At 47.5% G+C, this 20243-nt stretch overlaps 2 protein-coding genes across 2 annotated transcripts; one reads left to right on the top strand and one right to left on the bottom strand.

The window, feature by feature from the left end:
* Window positions 1–872: 872 nt before the first annotated feature.
* Window positions 873–18498, top strand: LOC108158083 (neuropeptide CCHamide-2 receptor). The gene is made up of 7 exons (XM_033392112.1): window positions 873–1166; window positions 13041–13699; window positions 15355–15574; window positions 15640–15806; window positions 16847–17040; window positions 17113–17233; window positions 17976–18498. The coding sequence occupies exons 2-7, from the start codon at window positions 13371–13373 to the stop codon at window positions 18355–18357; spliced, it is 1413 nt and encodes a 470-aa protein (XP_033248003.1). The 5' UTR covers window positions 873–1166; window positions 13041–13370; the 3' UTR covers window positions 18358–18498.
* Window positions 8128–9924, bottom strand: LOC108161015 (putative uncharacterized protein DDB_G0290521). Its single transcript, XM_017295327.2, has one exon. It carries the CDS (start codon window positions 9831–9833, stop codon window positions 8178–8180), a length of 1656 nt encoding a protein of 551 aa, XP_017150816.1. The 5' UTR covers window positions 9834–9924; the 3' UTR covers window positions 8128–8177.
* Window positions 18499–20243: the final 1745 nt, after the last annotated feature.

Here is a 20243-nt window from a genome sequence, read left to right as displayed (position 1 = left end):
CCTTTGCTATCTGTTCCCACGGGTTCTCCTCGCCTTTCGCTTGGCAACACCACATCGGTATACTGTCCATAAATCAGTTTGATCTGGGGATCTTTTCTTATCAAATGACACTCTATTCGCTTGGCAACACATGATAAGGTCGATGAGGCGATGTGATTTTCACAGAGTTATTTTCGTTGGCCCTCTTTTTGTCGCCCTCCCATTCCTGGGGGCAACTACTGAACACATCCCCCATTATTCGAGGCCAGAAAGTCTTAACCATCAAAGCAGACCTCAAGCAGGTGAAAAATAAAAAGGATGATATATGATAACCCGACTGGTAGACACCCTTCATGTCATATCGTCATTTTATCATATCAATTTTGGATTGGTCCTATTTTTCTCTTATAATACAATGATAATGACTCTGAATAACTTTTGGATTAAGACTTAAAAACTAACCTAAAAACTACCTACCAATAAGACTACACACCCTTCTGCTCTCCCATTACAGGGTATAACAAGCACATAACAATATCAAGAAAATATTTGTATAAAAATTGTTGCCGTTGCCAAAACAGATTTCCATTGAGAGCGGGGGGAAATACTCGTTTCATGAATGAAATTCACAGTCGAAGGCAGGCAACAGATGTCTGCCACGTGGGGAAGGGGCAGGGGCAGGGGAACTCCGATTGGGATCCACAGTTGCCGGCGCCTGCGCTCTGCCACGCACGTGGTGGATACCATATTCTCGGTCTCTGTTCTAGCTTTGGCGCGCTTTTATCTGTGTGCCACATGTGGAACGCATTTCGGGGGACAAGCATTTCGGGAGTCGCAGACTTGGGCGCCGCGCCGGTTCCGACGACTTTGCCGAGTTAGTCCTGTGAACGGATTCGCCTGAAGCAGTCGTCGTATCGGTTCTTCTCCGCCGTGAAGTGAAAGTATTTGAAAACCAGAATACCAACAGAATATTTCGCATTCCTCAGTGTCTCAAGAGAATTTTCTTTTGAAGCGCCCTGGGCCTTGACGAGTGCCAAACCAAATACTTTCGTTTGTTCCAAGTGCCAAGTTTTGGTCCCTGCCTTTGACTGGCAAACAATTCAATTCAATTTGAGACAAGACAAGACAAGTGTTTAAATAAGACAAGCATCGTCTGGGCACCCTCCTGCTCCCTCCATTAGTCAGAGGTAAGTATTTGGCGGAAAGTTCATGGGGCACGGCACGGCACACACATCCAGAGATCATTCGGATGTTGCCTGAAGTTTTTCATAACAAAAATGTCCATTATATTTTAAAAGGCTTTACATTTTTGTTCTTTTCTTATTTGGCTCCAAGTGCTTTGCCACATCCTCTGGAAAAAGTTTTGTGTTTTTTTCCCGAATACCAACGCAAGGGTAAAAGTTCTGTGCAGGTTGCCCCTCTTGAAATTTTTCTGCGTTGACATGCCATTGCGGAGATTTTAATTATTTACTTGCAAGAAAGTGAAACAACAACAAAATTCTTTGTCTGAAGTGGAAAAAGTTTCAACAAAAAATTAATTTAACATAAGAAATATGCTTGCGGAATACAGGAAAATCATTTGGCAAGGCAAAGCCGTGACATCCAGTGCAACTGAGAACAATATTTTGATATAAAGTTTAAGGGCATATGAGCTCTTACCGATCAAAAATTCAAAATAAATTAAATTTCCAACAGGAAGCACTTTAAAGAGCTTTCAAATTCCTTAAATTAGTCCCCCATGCATTTCGAAAAGGAAGCCATGTCAAAACTAAAGACTTTCTCTCTCCACATTTTAGTATCCAAGTATTCCATGACTTAGGGAAGATACTCCTAAGACTCTCATCTCCCAAAGAAGAGACGCTCGCGGTTGGCGGGGGTCAGTATGTGAGGGAGGTCGCAGAGGCTCCTCCTTCAGACGAGCGCCTGTTTGTGCGCCACAATTTCGCTCATTAGGCCAGCGGCGGGGGGGTCGGGACCCCGGAATCTAATTAACTTGGCCCGAACTTCGCTCCGACTTGGAGACAAAGAGACCACATTGTAGCCAATCTTTGTTGTTTGCCTGTTGGGTATTCCGCCCCTTGTTTGCGGCATAACTGAAAAAGGAACAGTTTTGCATATTCTGAGATAAGAGGCAGCTGGAAAATGGAACTGTAAAATGGCCCCACGATGATGCCGCTTAACCAATGCCAGGCCAAATTGGATTCCGTATCCGTGTCCGTGTTAGTGCCACATTTTGTGGCTGATCCATCAATGAGTCGGGGGCGTGGAGGGGAGGCGTGGCAGGAAACAGGAAATTAGCATAAGTCAATCAGTCATCTCTCCATCCGGAACGTGTCGGGGGCACACACATCAGCAATGATCAGATCAAATTTGTCAGCCCAGCCACACCTGGGTCGGTTACAGGTGCAGGATGATGGGTGAAGGAGGAAGGATGTGTATGGGTGGATGGATGGTAATTAGGTATCGCAATCACTGCCATATACAGAGATACAGAGAGATATATCCCCGGGGCAGGCTACCAGCCACACGAATGTGCTCAATTAGTGTGTATTTTTGTGTTAATTTCGCTTTTGGTTTCGCAATTGTTTGTTTTTCGGCGCCACAATGTAAATTATCACGCATGCGACATGTTGCTCTGTGGCGCGTAAATTAATTCAAAAAACTTTCCAGAAGGGAAACGCAATCTATTGGGGATCCGATACGGGGAATACCCCTCAATCTTAATGGCAGATGTATAGCAAGAGGTGCCAGTCTCCGCATCCTGATATGCTCTACCGCATGTTTCGCTGGGTATCCTGGGACAAATATGCTTATTGTAATCCCTTCACCGCTGGAACACGCTCGTCCCATCCTCTGGCAGAAAAGTTTTGCGGTTAATAAAATTGGGAAAGCGCGCACAAATTGGGTATTCGTAATGTGCCCACAGGGCCACATTCGTTCATCGCCTGCACTTGACTATCATTTGATTACGCCCACAACACTCTCCCCTCTCCGTCCGATGTTCGTGGGTCGAAAGGGTTTAATCCACCCAAAAAGTTCTGTATGTACGAGCTTTAAAGTTGGTTCTGACAGTATCTATCCGTCAGTCACTAATGGATGTGGATTATGATACCATTTGCATCCATTTGATGGCGATGACAGATGCAGCCACAATGTTTACCAGCCACTAGAGAGCCAGAGAGTGATGGCTCTTCAATTGGTTTATGTTAATGGAAGACAGCTCAATGCAGAAACCCGATAAATCTGTCTTTGAAGGCAGCTTAACGGAGACACGTATTGAGTAAAACTGGCTCATTGAATCGGCCAATATTAAACTGTTATGCTTTACTATAATGGGAAAAGTTTCAATGTTTTCCAAAGCCCCAAGTATGCCTCAATTAATCCCAAACAGCAGCAGACTCTTGCGTGGAAACTTTCGCGGCAATAGGCACAGATTTTCCTGGAGAAGTTGTTGGCTTTCAACATTCCCACTTAGGCCCTATTAATTGCCCACAAAAATGGGGATAGGGCTTCTCCCTTGAATGCCACAAATTTTGATTTATCCCTCCATCAGGTGTACTGTATTTTCATGCCGTTTCCCAGGCTTTCCACGCTTTTCAATCTCGCGCCGCGTAAGCATTAATAAATTACATTTTATTTGCCCCCCAACACAATGTCAATGCGTGTCCCCCCGAAATGGATATTTATGGGGTCAGGTCTCTATATAGTATATACACGTCTCATACATAAATGCGTGAGCAACTTTTGTTTTCGGATCCAGACCTGATTTATTGATGGGGACATTCCGAACATCTTATTGAATTCCATGGCGATTCGGAACCGTATCTCCGGATGCTAAGCTCTTAAACTTAATGGTCTTTGATGGTGGGGTTCCAGTACCAGTTTATAATTCTGCAGGATTCTGTAGCTATGATTTCCGCTTCTTTTCATCCGTTATTTGGCTCTGATTTTGCGATGTTCCAACTTTAAAGCAAATTTCTATTTGGCTCAGTTCACGCTGGTTTTCCCGGGCTATGCGTAAGCCAAGGCTCTGAAATTAATTTGCCATATAAAACTGATTAATGTCCGCGCTGATTATTAATGGCCATACGGCAGGGGTGGGACACCCAGGACACCCAGGACACCCAGGACTCTCTGCTGTAATTATGCAGTGCTGATGGGTGATGGGTGGTCCAGAGTCGAGCCTAATTATGCCTCCGTTGCGGAGGCATCTATTAACTGATGAATATGCAGTGGGCACCGTTTCCGACAGCTGCCTTATCCATTCCCCAAATGAAGGCCATAAGGTGTCCATTAGGAGGGTCCCATCTGATTACTGATTCAGCTGCGACCATCCTTCAGGTCCTTCTTTCTTTCTGGTCTTCACTGATACCTGAAAAGTCTCTCATCTCCTGTCGGCATATAACAATCACTTGTCCATCGCTCTGTCAGGCAGCCTTCAGTGTCATTTGGCTGCAGCTGTCGGCCATGCGGGAGAATTCAATTACCGTTGCAGTCAGTCCACCATCTGGAGAATCGAGAATCGAGAATGGTACAGGAGAATGCCTGACATAAATAGGAAATTAAATTAAATGAAAGAGATGGGCTTTGAGGCAGGTCGACTTTCGAGGACGAATTCAGACGCTGACGGGCTGTCAATAGAGGCAAATGGAGTTGGCAACCTCGCGTATTTCGTTGACAGGTGCGTGGGCGCTTATTCATCTATTCAGCGACAGGATACACCTGTTTGGGGACACGTTATTGCTATTACTCAGTTCCTGGAATTCTGTTTGTCTTTGTGATTCCACCAGTGATTGATAAATGAACCTTCTCCAGCGGTGGTTCCTATGGATTGTTTGCTAATGTGGATTGTTTGCTAATGTCCCCCGATCCGACCGCAGCCCCGTCGAATGATTTATGGAGCTGACTTTCCATGAAATGTTTTTGCAAATGTTGTCACATCGGGATCAACTGGTTGAGGCACGATGATGCTGCCGCTGCTGTTGCTGATGATGATTCGATGGACAACAGGGGACTCAATTAATCAAGAAGGAAAGCTCTGCCCCTGGCACTCAGGTAGGGTCTGTTAAATATCAGTGGGAAATCAGAGTCGTCTCTCTCACGGACTCGCGTTGACGTCACAGCGGGAGGTGGATTAAGAGGTAATCCTTTACCCTTTCCATGCCTCCATACCATTCCCAGGGAGGACCCGCTCTTGCCCGATGATTAAAGCGAGTCATTTATCATAAAATCGTTCTGCGTGTCCGAACCACAGAGGGCCATAAATAATCTCAAGGAGCTGCTAAAGAAAAATGTTTGTATCTTGTTTCGTGTATCTTTTATTCTTTTTCGAGTTCCACAATTCGGTCGTAATCGCAGTCGCAATCGCCATTGTTTGTCGCACATTTATTTCCAAGGAAATGCAGAGGGGGAGAATGCAAATGAAAAGAGAGAAAAAATCAAATAAAAGAGCAACTGATTAATTTGCATAAGATTGCCATTCAATTCCGATACCATTGGTCTGGAGAACTTCTTTCATTTCCCGCTTTCCAGCTTTTCTTTGCTCATTTGGGGCCTAATTTATTTGGGCCTGACCAAAATTGGCACAAAGCTTAGCCGCAAGCCACAAGCCACAAGCCGCAACCCGCTGGGAACCCGAATGGAGTTTTCCTACGGCCAGGGGCATACCATATGGCACGCTTCATTCAGGGGACATTCCGGAGATGCTCCCAGTGGATTGGCTTATAATTTTCGAACAATTTTAGAGGATAACCCACGACAGCACTTGATGGATTTCGACAGAGAGAGAGCAGGATAATCAATAGGCAAAGTTCTTCCTCTGTGAATGTTCTTCTTCTCCCCACATTCCTGTTCTCATATCAGTATCTTATCCCTCATTCATGTGTCCCCTGTCTGCCATTCTTTGGTTTTCCGCTCCAATCCTCTTTGTTTGTGTGCTTACATGCGTGTTCCTGTCAGGGCTCCTGATCAGCATCCCTATCTCTGTGTGCGTGTGCGTGTGTGACCCATCCCTCACTCACTTACTGCTTCTATGTGTGTGCCCATCTCTCATTGCTTTTCGTACCCTCTTTGCCATCCCATACTCGATAACCTATACCCCATTCGATTTTCCACTTTCCTATTCCTGGCAGACAAGCGAGTATCGCGAAAATTCAATTGAATCGCACTCTCTGCCCATTCCCATGCATCAAATGTGTTTGACAGGCGACGGAAAAAGGTTGGAAAAAGGAGAGCAAGGGGTCAGAGATATGTTCATTCGACAGGCACCACACCCACGCCCAAACAATCGGTGAGACATGGCCCGCAGGAGACCCACTTGTCATAGTTAAACAATTTGTAATGAATTTTCGAGTGGATGCCAGGGCAACGTAACACAGTTCCCTTTTCCAGCTGAAAAAAAAAGGGTTTTGTTTGTCCCATGGAACGGCAAAAAAACGTGGAGAAGATACAATATGTGGCTTTAAGGGGTTCCCTACGATCTACAAAAATGTATGCGATTCTCATGATATGTACAACAGCATCTACTCCAAATACTATCCCAATATGCGTTCCTCTGCCCTTATCCTCTCCTTTTCTTGATGAACTGTTTGCTGGTAGACAAAACATAAGCAGCTTTTGGAACTATTGTGTGGGAAAAGTATTACATATCCGAGACGGATCTACCATCGGATGAGATGGTAATGGACTGACACTGACCAAACCACACTCGTAATCGCACTCGCGGTAAACATCTCACGCTGATGGACAGGGATGGCCTGTCTATCTGTCCGCCAGTAGAGCAGTGCACTAAATATTTACACAAGTCTTTGGGCAGCATTCGGGCAGAAGGGGGGCAGCTTTCTGGCTTTTCCCACATGAAATCAATTAAAATATTTGGCCAACTGCTTGCAGCACATTAAGGCAGCAGAGGGCACAGAGGGTAGGGATACTGTAGGGGGCAGGAGGGTCAGAGCATGATAATAACCATAAAAACTAATTGGAAGTGCGCCCCGAGATGTGACTATAAAAAAAATTACGTATACGTATATTCCGCGTGGCAGGGTGCAAAGCATCGGCAGAGGGGAGCGAGGGAGAGCGAACGGAAGAAACATTATGTTTGAGAGCGTACAAAATGAACTGGAAAATATCTTCGATAATTGAAAATAATACAAAATAAGCAAAATATATGGGGAAATGAAGTACGATGCCCGCCCGCAGAATCTTGTTTATTTCGAGAGCCATCACGCGCCCCACAGGGAAGTGGGGACTCGAGAGTGGAGAACCAGAACAACGCTAACACCAAATATTCTCAACGGGAAAAAGTGGGCCAATAAGTGTGGGCAAAGAGGTGGGTCGGTGTGTGTTTGCCGCCCAGCTGTACATCACATGACCAGAAGAATGCCTATGCGTCGGAACACAAGCGAAAATTAATTAAAATACTTATCATCTTAGAGGCTTTCTCTCACTATTTATTCTCTCTGGGAAAATATGAGTTTTCTTCTCTCTTGCTGTGGTGTTTTATTCAATTTCCATACCAGAAGTGCCAGCTGGCCAGCAAAAGCGAATGAAAAAGCAAAATAGCGAAAAAGCGGAAGAGCGGAAGAGGTCGAGAGCGGGGCTATTTCAAATATTTGCCAAATAATTAATCACGCCACATCGTAACCGAAATCACTGACAGATCCGCCGCCAGAAAGAAATGCCTACGTCAGCCTCTGGAATGCCAGTACCCTAGTACCAGTGCCAGTGCCAGTAACAGTACCAGTATCGCCCCTCATCACCAGACGCGTTCTGAGTTCTGGTCTGTGGCGACTGCTGGCTGTTGGCCACCGATAAAGGCACACACAGCTTCATCATCGGAGTCCCTGAGGGAAGAGGCATCCCATCCTCCTGCAGAGATTACGATAAATTTTTAAATAAAGTCGACAGCAGACGCTGTCTGTGAGCGATGGGATATGGGCCAGGGCATAGGTATGGGTATGGGTATGCGTATCCCCCTTGGAGCAATAGAAACAGGTGGCAGAGAGGGACAGCCAACACGAGATGCCCGACACCCCATCAAAGGCCGATTTGCAAGACTCTTGTCGGGTGATTAGTCAGCAGTTGGCCGAAATTAACGTAATCAATTACGGCAGCACGCAGCTGCTCCTCTGGCAAAACCAATCCCCGATTTCAACATCGTAATCATTATTTATTAGGGGGCTCTAATCAGGGACATTTGCTTAGGATCTAGTGCGCTGGGCGGGAAGGTAGAGGAACTCGCTGTCGGTCCAAAAGTCCACCAACGACTTGCACTCCCAATTTGGCGTCTTCTTCGGCTTAAGGCAATCGCACAGTGTTCCCGCCGTCACGCCATCCAGCCCGCCCTCCCGCAGCTGCAGCACCAGCTTGTCCTCTGGCCTGGCGCCCGATCCGCGGCCCTGGACAGGAATCGGGCGCATCCGCAGCTTGTGCGCCGTGGACACATCTATGTCCAGAAGGATTGTTTTGATGGTCTGCGGATTGTAGATGCTACGGCGCAGGACATTGTCCGCGTAGATCTCGTAGTGGTCGATGTCGCTGTAGTCGTGCACGAACCACTCGAGAGCCAGCGAGCCCGCGTCCATTCGGCGGGCGTCGGTGATGGCAAGGGGGTAGCTGACCCGCGGGGAAGGCTGCTTCGGGCCGATGCCGTGCAGATCGCAGAGGATCCGCTCGCGCACTATAGACATAGCATTGATGTCCAAGAAGAAGTCCTTGGCCGCCATCTTCATTTCCAGCCGACGCTTGCCCTCGTCCGAGGCCAGGAACTCGGCCTGCTTCACGGCACGCCGCATGTGTACGCAATGGCAACAGCAGCAGCGCTCATCGTAGGTGGCACAGCTGGGGGGCGGCTCGGAGATGCCTTTGGTGGCACTAGAAGGATCTGTGGTGTCTTTGGGGGTCTTTGGCTCTGCCTCCTCTTGGCTATTAATGGTTTCGTCGGCGCTGACGAGCGCGAAAGCAAACGACGGCAGGATCCGGCGGGAATTGGAGGAGCTTCTCCTTCTCACCCTAGCCAGGGAATTACGACTGGACTTCGGAAGAACCTCCACTCTCAAGGGCGTCTTCACAGAAATGACAGATGGCTGAGAACTGGAGCAGAAGTCCATCTCTCCAGTGCTACTGTCCAGATCCAGGCGGACTGAGCTCAAGTCCTCGGTCTCAGAGTCGGCCTTCTCCCTGCGGAAAAGAGTCAGGTATTCGGGTTTGGGGCTGGTTTGGCCAGATCTTTCAGCGGGAGTGGTCTCGGAATCGCGACTCGGATTGTGGCTATCCCGCCTGAAGTGACTAAGGAACTTTATGATGGAGGTAGCGGACCCTGCACCCAGCACACCGACCGTATTCTCCAGGAAATTCTTAATGGAGGCCCTGACCGAAAGCCACCCAATCTGCGATGTGTCGCTCTGCGAGATTTCCTGCTCTTCGGAACCAACGGCGCTAGCGATGCGGTTCTCGGTCTTGATCCTAGCTGTAGTGGTTTTTGTGGGATCCCTGAAGTAATTGCGACTGCTGGAGGACCGACCGCTGGAGGTCATCTGCATGGCGGTACTCGTGCTGACGGTGCTCGGCAGATCGCTAGACGTCCTTTGCGGAAGACTCCTTGTGCTGATGGTGCTTGGTAAGTCGCTCGACGTCGTCTGCTGTGTAGTCCTGGTACTTTGGCTGGTTGGCAGATCGCTGGACGTAATTTTCAGGGAGCCAGGCGTCTTCAAGAGGCTGATGGAAGGCCTCTTCAAGTTGCTTTTCGATCGGAACATCGGTTTCGCTGGCAGAGGTGAGGGCGGCGGCGGCGGCGGCGGGGGCGGCGGCGGCGGCCCCATCTCCCCGGGTAGAATGATGCTCACGCGCTTCGACATACTGTGGATTTTACTGCTGAATGATGGATACTAAAGTGGATTTTGCTATGGGAATTGTTAGACAAGTTTATTACAAGTGAAGTAATCACTCAATGGGAAAGTCTTCGCCTACTGCCTGATGCTTGGAAACACACTCACTCTTTTCCCTGTCCGTTGTCTCGTCTAATCACCATCCGTCTATCTGTCTATCCCTCTATCTGTCCATCTATGTCATCTATATCAGGCTCTCCATCACGACAAACGGCTGGACAAATTCCTTCCTTCTGCCCTCTGGCGCCTAAGCGACGAGTCGCATAATTTTGTCAATATTTTCGTTGCCAGCGGGAAAAATGGATGGGTGGATGGATGGGGCTGGGATGGTGGAAATTTACATAATGGGCGGACCTTCGAGCGCGCATTAAGCAGCAGAACTTCCTTCCTTCCTTCCGTATGGCAGCCTTTATTTTCGGCTCTAATTAGGAGAGCTTACAGCTCCGAGCTCTTTCTCTAGGTCTTTCTCTGAGAAAGTCCCCTTAAATCCTGTTCCTTAAAGCCTGCGCGGGGCTCTCTTTAAGATCGCTACTCCTGCCGGACGTGTTATTCGGCTTGACTGCGCCGTCTACTTGGCGTATGATTAACCTGCATGCAGCATTACACATATGCCGCGTTGCCGCAGATACAGATACGAGATACAAAAAGAATAAAACCAGGCAGCCAGCCAGGCACGCAATTGTATTAAATTATGTTTGCCTCATGATTTATCTAACCAACAAGATGCTTTATCCCGACTTTGTCTCGCTCTGTGGCTTCTGTCGGAGATCGCAGCAGGGGGCCACCGCTGGCATCCTGGCAACGGGGTGCCCACGGAATTGCCCCTTCTGAGAACTGTAATTGCCTGGCTCCGTAGCATATTTAGATTCTGGCTGTGAAGCATACAGGCCTAGGCCATAAATAAATGCTGTTACCCGAAAACACCTTTTTACGGGGGCTCCACGGCTGGGTTTCAGACCACCAATCCTGCGCCCTCTAAAGCCGACAGAATAGCAAAAGAAACGGCAAAAGACTTTAAGCCAAAAAATGGAATTAATGATTGCAAAATATGTATATAGTATGTTAGTGTGGTATATGGAATTCAATTAAATTGATTGAGGTCAGCGCTGAAGCTTAATCATTTCTCTTCGAAGATTACAGCCCATTGGGACTTTCCTCTGGCTCCCCTGGGATCAGTGCTCCGCTCCATCGCATGTCGAAGGCGGAGCCTTTAACATTTTTTCGGCTCCCAGTTCCACTTTCGCTTTCGCTCTTTATCTGCTCCAAAAACTAATTCGAAACTTTTCATCTGTAGAAAAACGAAAGCGAAAAACTTTTCTTCCTCCCTTTCCGCCTTTGGGGTGGGTGGCTCTGATGTATTCTTTGCCTTTTCCAGAAGCTTTTTTTCGACAAGTTTTTTAGTGGCATAAATAATTGACTGGCGAATAGAATTTATGACAGCAGTGGGGGAGGATGGGCGTTAGTTTTATTTTCCGCGAAAAATCAAGAGAATCAAGAGAATCAAGAGAAGCCAGGGAATCCATTTAATCCCTTTAAAAAAATATGCATATTATGTACGTACGAGCATCTAAGGTAAAATGATAATCAGAATCCGGTCTGTAAATGCAAACGGAAGGAAAATGTGATGAGTCAACCATCAGCATCTGTTACTCCATGGGATTTTGTTGCTAACAATAACTGGGGGAAAATCATAAAAAATCAGACCCTCCGATTACATGAGATTCCTTCTGTGTGAAATTGTATTTATCGTCGAGAGAGTGAGAGAGTGTTTCATTTGCCAGCAATTGACGGGTGGGCTATGGGAAAAAGGTTTGCAGGAAGGGATGGTAAATACTCCTTCAGTGTGGCGTTGCCCGGGAGCGTCCACGTGTAATGGGTTTAATGACAGGCCTCTGGGTCAACCACACACACACACACACACACACATGTAGGCGTACACACTTCGTGTGTATGGCGGAATGACGGAGTTTAACTTCCGGCTAGGGGCAGAATGAACTGAATTTAATGGCCCGAACATTAATTATTTCTCTGCTGTTTGGCCAGCTTCAATTTAAAGTCAATTTTAGGCTCTCCTTGGGCCCCCATGACCTTCGCGAAAGGCCATTCAATTTGGGGAAATTCTGACCCGTAAATATTTAGTGAGAGTCCCAACGAACGCAATGCATCGTTCGCCCGTCCAGCAATCAGAGAGATCCCGAGCGGGCAGTGAGTGCACTTCGGAGTCTCCATGTTGATTACATTTTTTCGGTGAGCTGAGAATCAATTGAGTCGTTGGCGAATTCTACTTGGCGAATGGGAATCACGCATACGCCTCGTGGGTCACAATAAAAATAAATAAATAACGAAATCGAAATCGAAATAGAAATAGAAATCAATGGGAACCATCCAAATGACAGCCATGGCTGCTAAAGCAATCTAGTATCAAATTGAAATTGAAGAAACATACAGGCTCTCGCTCTCGCTCCCCTTCCCCCCACCAGACACCTCCCCGCACCTAAGCTCGGGCTTATGCCATCCCATGTGCCACCAGAGTGTCAGTGCCAGTGCCAGTCCCTGTTTTCTCTCTTTTTTTTAGGGATAAATGCGTCTGATTGCGACTTGAAAGTATTTGCGCTTCCACACGAATGATTTTCTATTAGTTTGCCGAAGGGGAAGAACAACAGAACGCCATGAAAGCGTGAAAGATAATCGGCAGGGGATGGTAAGTAGGAGTACGAAATAATTGGATGCTCTGCTTCTGCCTACTTCAGGCTACAAGGGATGATTCCTTAGGAATTTATCAGGCAATTGTGGATGGGACGCGTGTACTCCGATTGCGTGCGCCGTAAGCCGCATGGTCACCCATGTTCCATGTTAAGAAGATTCTTTATTATGCAGTTGCACACACAGACACACACACACACACACACACACAGAAACACGACAATGCCACAGCTGCCGAATCATAAATATTATCTCCATTTCCACACACCGATGAACATACGCAGCGTATGCGTAATATTTATGGGTTTCATAGGTAATGCAAAATGCAAAATGCCAATGCAAATGCATGCGGATGGGCTGGCGCAACATCTGCCCTGATGTATGCAGTAATTTTCAGTTTAAGTTACTCAAATCCCTGCCCACAAAACCATTTGACACGGTTTTTGTATTCTTTCTCTTTCTCTTCCGCTGCAGCACCGCATCGCATCGCACCGCCAACGAGCAGGAAACAGACCAGCCCGAGCAAACTCTTGTGGCATAATGTGGAAAATAAAACACGACTCTGTGGCAGCAACCACCCTTCGAACCCTTCAAACCGCAACGTTCCTGGAGACATAGACGCCCCTGGGGGAAGCAAAAGTGGCAAACATTTCGACAAAAAGCGGACTAGCGGAAACGGAAGTGGCCAAAAGCGAGCCCATAAAAAGCCACGCACCCGAAAAGCACCAACACACAGACTACAACTACAAGAGCAGAGGAATCACAGAGAGATATAAAGGACAGCAACATCTACCCCGTAAAAACATGTACGCCGCCCTAATGGACATGAGCCAGTCTTTGGCAGCCAGTCTGGCATATGCCCCCCTGGATCTGAGCGGAGTCAGTGTCTCCAATGGGGGGAACGGTAGTGACAGTGGGAGTGGGGGCAACGACAGCCTCGACGCCGACGCGGGGTCATCTTTGGGTCAGCATAATGCCAGCGGCAATGGGCCGTATGTGCCCGTCCTGGAACGCCCGGAGACTTACATTGTCACCGTGCTGTACACGCTCATCTTCATCGTGGGCGTCCTGGGCAACGGCACACTGGTCATCATCTTCTTTCGGCATCGTTCCATGCGGAACATACCCAACACGTAAGTGGCACGCTCACGCACACGCACACGTACGCACAGTGGGAGGTGGCTTCTGGAAGTACGCGGTGTCTCCTCGGGCAACCCTCGCCGGAGCCATAAATAATAATGTTTCATTCGAGCCGAAAATGAGTTCCGTTGCACCCCAACACGAATGCTGGAATAGCCACTCAAAATTCATGGCCTGACTTATGAGTGGTATTTGATTTTATTGTTCCAATAGAAGAATACACTCGTATATCCGCCTCCAAATTAAAAGTTGCCAAGAAATATGCCCAACTTTTCGGGGCAAAATGTACAGAATGTGTGACAATATGCTGTCTGCGATTCGTGAATATTAAATATACTGATACAAAAAACCGAAAAAACTGAATGAATTAGCCAGGGAAATGTCAACCGCAAGTTACTCTAGTTTCTCAGAGATCCACAAGCTGCCGCAGTTCGTGTTCTGCGGAGAAAGTTTTTAGCCATTTCCTTGTTAACTTTACAGCAGCAGATACTCGTACTCGTACTCGTTCTGTAAATATATTGACAAAAAGATACCGACACATAGCGTATACGCAGGGTGAGCCACAGAGACCCTAAGCCTCTTTCATAACTGAAGCCAACAGCTGACGACACAGCTGGAACGAGGGGGGAGGCGGAAAGAGCTATGGTCTAGGCAAATGTTTATTAACTTTTCGAAACTTGTACCAAACTCTGTCTCCTATATCTGTATCTGTATGTGCTCTTGCGTCAGTCTCAGTCACTGGCAAAATTCAAATAAATTCAAATAGAAATTCAATCAAAACTTCTGTGTCCCAGCAAATGTCAGCTGTCTGTCTGTCTGTCGCAAGAAGAATTCGTTTTTCGGTTTGCCCCTTTTGTAAATGAATGAATCTGGTACTTTATTCAGCTCCCATTAAATGGAAATGGAAGTGGCATCGTGGAGGTGCTCTGATTGCCTACAAATAGTCGTTTTTTGCTGGCTTTTTGGAAGCTGCAATCAAAGGGCTCCCTAATTGTAATGGTGATTGTGATGCGATGGCCATTGCAGCCCATTGTTCGCCCTTCGTTTCCCACACACAAAGTCTAGACTGTGCCGCAAATGTGTAAGATTTTGATTCATGTCACATACAATCGTTAGTGGCGGTGTCTAACAATTCCCTCAGTCAAGCTCGGTTCACTGGAGGTTGTTGGTGCCAATGTCAAGGCGAGTGGCAGGCGCACATTTTTCCAATCTTTCACTCAACCGCCACTTAAATGAGAACAACGAATGGTAGAGGGAGAGTCTTGTGGTTTCTACTGGTTTTCATGTATAACTCCTGTAGCTGCCTGTAGCTCTACCAACCTCACTCATTGTGAAACTATTTCCACCACTTTTACAGTACTCATATATTACTTTAAGTTATGCTGGTCCCTCAACTGGTGGTTATCATTCAGTCGAATCGTTTACGACATCCTTTTCCTGTTGGAAAAAATCATTCCTTTCAGTTGAGGCGTCCGAGCGTGTCTGTGTGTGTTAGGGTTTAACCCCTTCGAATGAGCAGACACAAAGGAATTTCTAGTCAGAAGGGAACTCTTCCGCGTGAGTGAACAGTAGAGCAGACAATGTCTGAATGAGAATGGGGATGAGAATGAGAATGGGAGTGGCACTAAAGGGTTTTCCCCCTCTACAGGTACATATTATCGCTGGCTCTGGCCGATCTGCTGGTGATTCTGGTGTGCGTGCCCGTGGCCACGATTGTGTACACGCAGGAGAGCTGGCCCTTTGAGCGGAACATGTGTCGCATCACCGAGTTCTTCAAGGACATCTCCATCGGAGTCTCCGTCTTCACGCTGACGGCCCTGTCCGGTGAGCGCTACTGTGCCATTGTGAATCCCCTAAGAAAGCTGCAGGTAAGTGGGGGAAGAGGCACGTACATCATTGGACATGTCCAGTCTCTTACCATCTTTGTTTGCAGACCAAGCCGCTGACCGTCTTTACGGCGGTGATCATCTGGATCATGGCCATTCTGCTGGGCATGCCCTCGTTCCTGGTCTCTGACATCATCGTCTACCCGGTGACGACGCCCGCCGGAAACAGCACCATCAGAGTCTGCTCGCCCTTCCGCTCCAAGATTTATGCAAAGTGAGTTCCGAACTCAAAGTTCTTCTAGGCCCTCCTTACGTCGCCGGCATTGCCGGCAGCAATCAATTTGCCAATTTGGCATCTGTTCGGCTCATTTGGCTTTATTTAGTCTACGGATAATACTACAGGGCAGGCCAGGCCAGGCCCACAGGACAAGGTGTCCAATCAAGCAGAAGTGCCAGGCCACTTGAGTGAATCCGTTCCCTTTGGCTGGGAGTAGAGTGGTGGTAACTCGAAGGTGACTCTCGGGAGGAGGAGATTCCAAATTTATGATGACTGTGGGGCCGTTAGAGTAAAACTTTACCATCTTATCGTTGCTCAAGCAGAAGCCGCAGAAGCTTCAGGGCGCTGGAAGGGGAAATCGGAAGCCATCAGAGGGCATTAATCATTAATGCCCGTGCCCGTGCCCGTGGAAATGCCCGTGCCACATGCCCCCCGTTTACAGCCTGGGCCATCCAATGCAACTTTTACTTTCACCTCCTGCTCCTTTTACTCCTTTTACCCGAAGTCCTGCCTGAGAAATCCTTTCGTGCAGCAGTGCGTCAGCTGTTGCCACCACATAATCCGTCTGTGATGTAATTTTCAGAAGATCCGCTGCTTGCTAATTTCTCATTTAAAGCATCTTTCCCCTCCCCCAGCCCAAGCATGGTAGGAGTCTTTTGTTTCAAGCTTCTGGTGCTGGCACGTGCTTCGGACCGCAATAAGACCCAAAAAAAATGGCATGAAAATGGGGAAAGCTGAAAGCTTGTCAGACGAGCCGAGCGGAGCCAGTACTTTTCAGCTTTTTTTATGACCATGCGAAACGCTTAGGCGTAATTGAATGTCCTCCATCCGGACTCGTATATGAGCGGGGAATGCTAGGAATTTGCCAAAATCCTCTTATGAAAATTGAGACGATTTTCGGACTCCTACGATACTCGTACTATACGATCTGAGGGACACCCCCAAGGGACAGGAGAAATTAATCAACTTTGGACATGAGATCCTGTCTCCAAGTAACCAAACCTTCGGTCCTTGTTCTGGTCTGGTCTCTCTTCCAGGTATATGATGGCAGCCAAGGCCTCCATCTACTATGTGGTGCCGCTGTGCATCATCGCGGTGCTGTACATCATGATGGCCAAGCGGCTGCACATGAGTGCCCGCGACATGCCCGGCGAGCAGCTGAGCGTGCAGAGCCGGACACAGGCCCGGGCCCGGCGACATGTGGCCCGCATGGTGGTTGCCTTCGTGGTCGGTAAGTGCACACACACAGACCCACAGCGCAAGTCGCGCAATAATTGGCTCTAAACTCTAAAAATCCTTGCAGTGTTCTTCATTTGCTTCTTTCCGTACTACGTGTTCGAGCTGTGGTACCATTTCTACCCCACCGCCGAGGAGGATTTCGACAGCTTCTGGCACATGGTTCGCATCGTGGGATTCTGCACGAGGTGAGGCTCCAGTCCAGTCCGGCGGAGTCAGCAGTTCTTCTGAATTCTGGCTGTTCTGCTGCTGGGGGACATTCCTCTTTTATCCCCAGCATGGGGCATGCATTCCTCGAGGGGTCACAATTTGGGGGCACATACATACATATACTAGCTGGCAGGAATGCAGCTGGCTTTTCTTCACCTTCTCCTTTTTTTTATATTTCTTTAAAGTTTTACCGCACAGACAGGTTTCCCCTGCATTGCCTGTGGCGCAGCTTGTGGCAGAATTTTTAATTGAAACAGATTATGCCTGCCTGCACTCTCCTTCGCCGAGGAGAGTATATTCATACGAGGAGTATCCCTCGCTGTGGGAATTGCTAGTAAATTTATTTTTGTCGACAGCTTTTCTGGGCGTCACTTAGCGCCGTAAAACTCGGAAAATAATGTTTGTCAGCAATTTGGTGGTTGTAGGGAGGAGTTGCTGGAGGAGGGGCAGCCGTCGCACTGAAAGCAATTTACATTTTATGCAAATGGGCGGAAACCATATAAGAACCCTTCAATAAAATTCCACAAACTAGAGGAGACATCTCCGAGGTCGCGACGCCGACTAAGTTATGCTCGGAATGCGGCACGACCACTGGGTGGCCTCCACATACTCGTAGCATTAGCGGGATCTTCTGCCGGGGGGTGGGACTCTGCCCGATTACAGCATCATTCCGCTGCTTTGATGGCAACTAAAATCGGGTTATGCCTTTTCAATTTTCAGCTTCCTCAACTCGTGCGTCAATCCCGTGGCACTCTATTGCGTGTCCGGCGTATTTCGGCAGCACTTCAACCGCTATCTCTGCTGCATGTGCGTCAAGCGACAGCCGCACCTCCGGCAGCATTCCACGGCGACCGGCATGATGGAAAACACCAGCGTAATGTCGATGCGTCGCTCCACCTACGTGGGAGTGGGCACCGGAGGCAATCTTCGAGCCTCGTTGCACATGAACAATAATCAAGGAGGCGGAGGCGCTGGCGGAGCTATGCGTGGTGGCAGCTTCCACCGCCAGGACTCGATGCCATTGCAGCACGGAAATGGTGGGGCAGCTGCTGGCAGTGGCCCCACCGCCGGACGTTCGGCCAACATCAGTGAGAAGAGGTGAGGCACACTGATTGTGGAGCTGCTGGAGGAGGAGGAGGTGGTGGTGGTCTCCTTGGCGGCCGACGAGCAGCTCTAAGCGAACCATTGATCTCACTTTGGTGTATGCACTACCCCCACTCAAAAACCCAGTAACCCTTTAACCCTTTGCACTGTGCACCTTGCACCCCACCCTTTGCAACACCTCTTCCCAGTGGCATTCCATGGATATTATTTTGGAAATTTTGGAAATTTGGATGTCCCCAAAGTGGGAAAAGCGATGGTAAAATTGGACATACTCGTAATTTATATTTTATTATAGCGGCCTACGGGCACACACATTTCCTGTACATACAAATCGTATACATACATACATATATAATATCATTACCATATTTATATCGTAAAATGTTAAATGTTATCCTATTCCGTTGCCGTACTTTAGCCGTATGTGATTATGTGTTAATTAAGTAAGCCACTAAGCACATTGTGTGTAAATCTTAATCGTGCAATAAATTAGTGAATAATGAACCACAAAAAATGCAAAAAACTGTTAGGGAAATTCACCTGCAAGCTCTGTTAATTATGCTGAAAATATCAATAGACTTAACGATGGTTTAAATACTGATGTAAATAAATGAATTCCATAAATGTTGAACCCCCGTAAGTGTGTGTGCGTGTGTCGATGTTTCGGTGTATTTCAGGGTCGTTGATGGGGAAATCCTTTATACTATGTATAAGTCGGGTTTCTGTAGGAATGCGGATCTGTTTCCATTGCGACACGTCATACATCGGAATTACTCCGCGGGTGTGGGCAGGTGTGTGTCGTCTCATCAGTCGTCTCTCTCCCTACGCACCCTCACACTAGCACCTACGCAGCAATGGGACAGACAGTGGACAAGAACAAACATGCACAGCAATAGGAGAGACAGTGGACAAGAGCAAACGGCAATTCGTAAAGAAGCAACGAAACAAAACACTGCGAACAATCTGGTAGTGAATTCTTGGACAGCAAAAAGACCAAAATACACTGAGAATACATATACGATTGGGTATTGGGCAAATTATAATATTATTACTCAAAATAAAAAAAACGAAACCCTTCGCAGGCTCAATAATCCATTTAACTCAACGGTTTCAGCATAATCAATCGATACGATACCGACAGGAGGCGATACTAAAGGAAGCCGACAGCCGGCACAAAAAGATGAAGATAAAAAAGAAAGGCCAATAATGAAAGGATGGAAATCCCTGGAAGGCAAGGGTTTTTGGGTTACAAAATATATATGTATGTACGCCACACTCAATGGATAAGTGCACTTTGATATGCTAATAACAATGTAAATGAAACTTTTCAATGCGAATAAAACAGAATTATGGATGTATAATTATGGAATGTGGGTTCATCTCTAAATTTGGCTCATTAATTTATTTGGTAAACTTTTGCTGGAGGCAGGCATTCCTTTGAGCGAATCTTGCGAAGCGAAACACAAATTTCGACAAAAGGAAATGGACAACAGAAAATGCAATCTGCCCCAAAACACACACACACACACACACACACAAAATTTCATTATGGCATGCCAATCAAGAGGCCACCAGGCAACAGTTCTCGCCCCTGTCCCAGCCAAAGCCCCACCCTCGCCCCAGGTTGTATGTAAATTGGCCAAACACTGCCTACATTATCGGAGACGTCAGAACATCAGGGCCCGGGCACAAAACATGTCCCTATTCGAATGCCGAGACAATGCGAGTAGTTATTGGCATCCAATAAATGTTGGCCAGTCAAACGCGGTCGATCCCATCTGCCCTTTGGGCAGTGACGCTGTCCACCCACATGCCGACCCATGGCCCTCTCTAAATCAAAGCTTGAGAGATGATGCCATAGCTAGCGCCTGGAAAAAGCAGGCC

The sequence above is a fragment of the Drosophila miranda genome, chromosome 3 (assembly GCF_003369915.1).
Source record: "Drosophila miranda strain MSH22 chromosome 3, D.miranda_PacBio2.1, whole genome shotgun sequence".
NCBI classification, from domain to species: domain Eukaryota; kingdom Metazoa; phylum Arthropoda; class Insecta; order Diptera; family Drosophilidae; genus Drosophila; species Drosophila miranda.
This window is presented reverse-complemented; position numbering and strand designations above follow the sequence as displayed.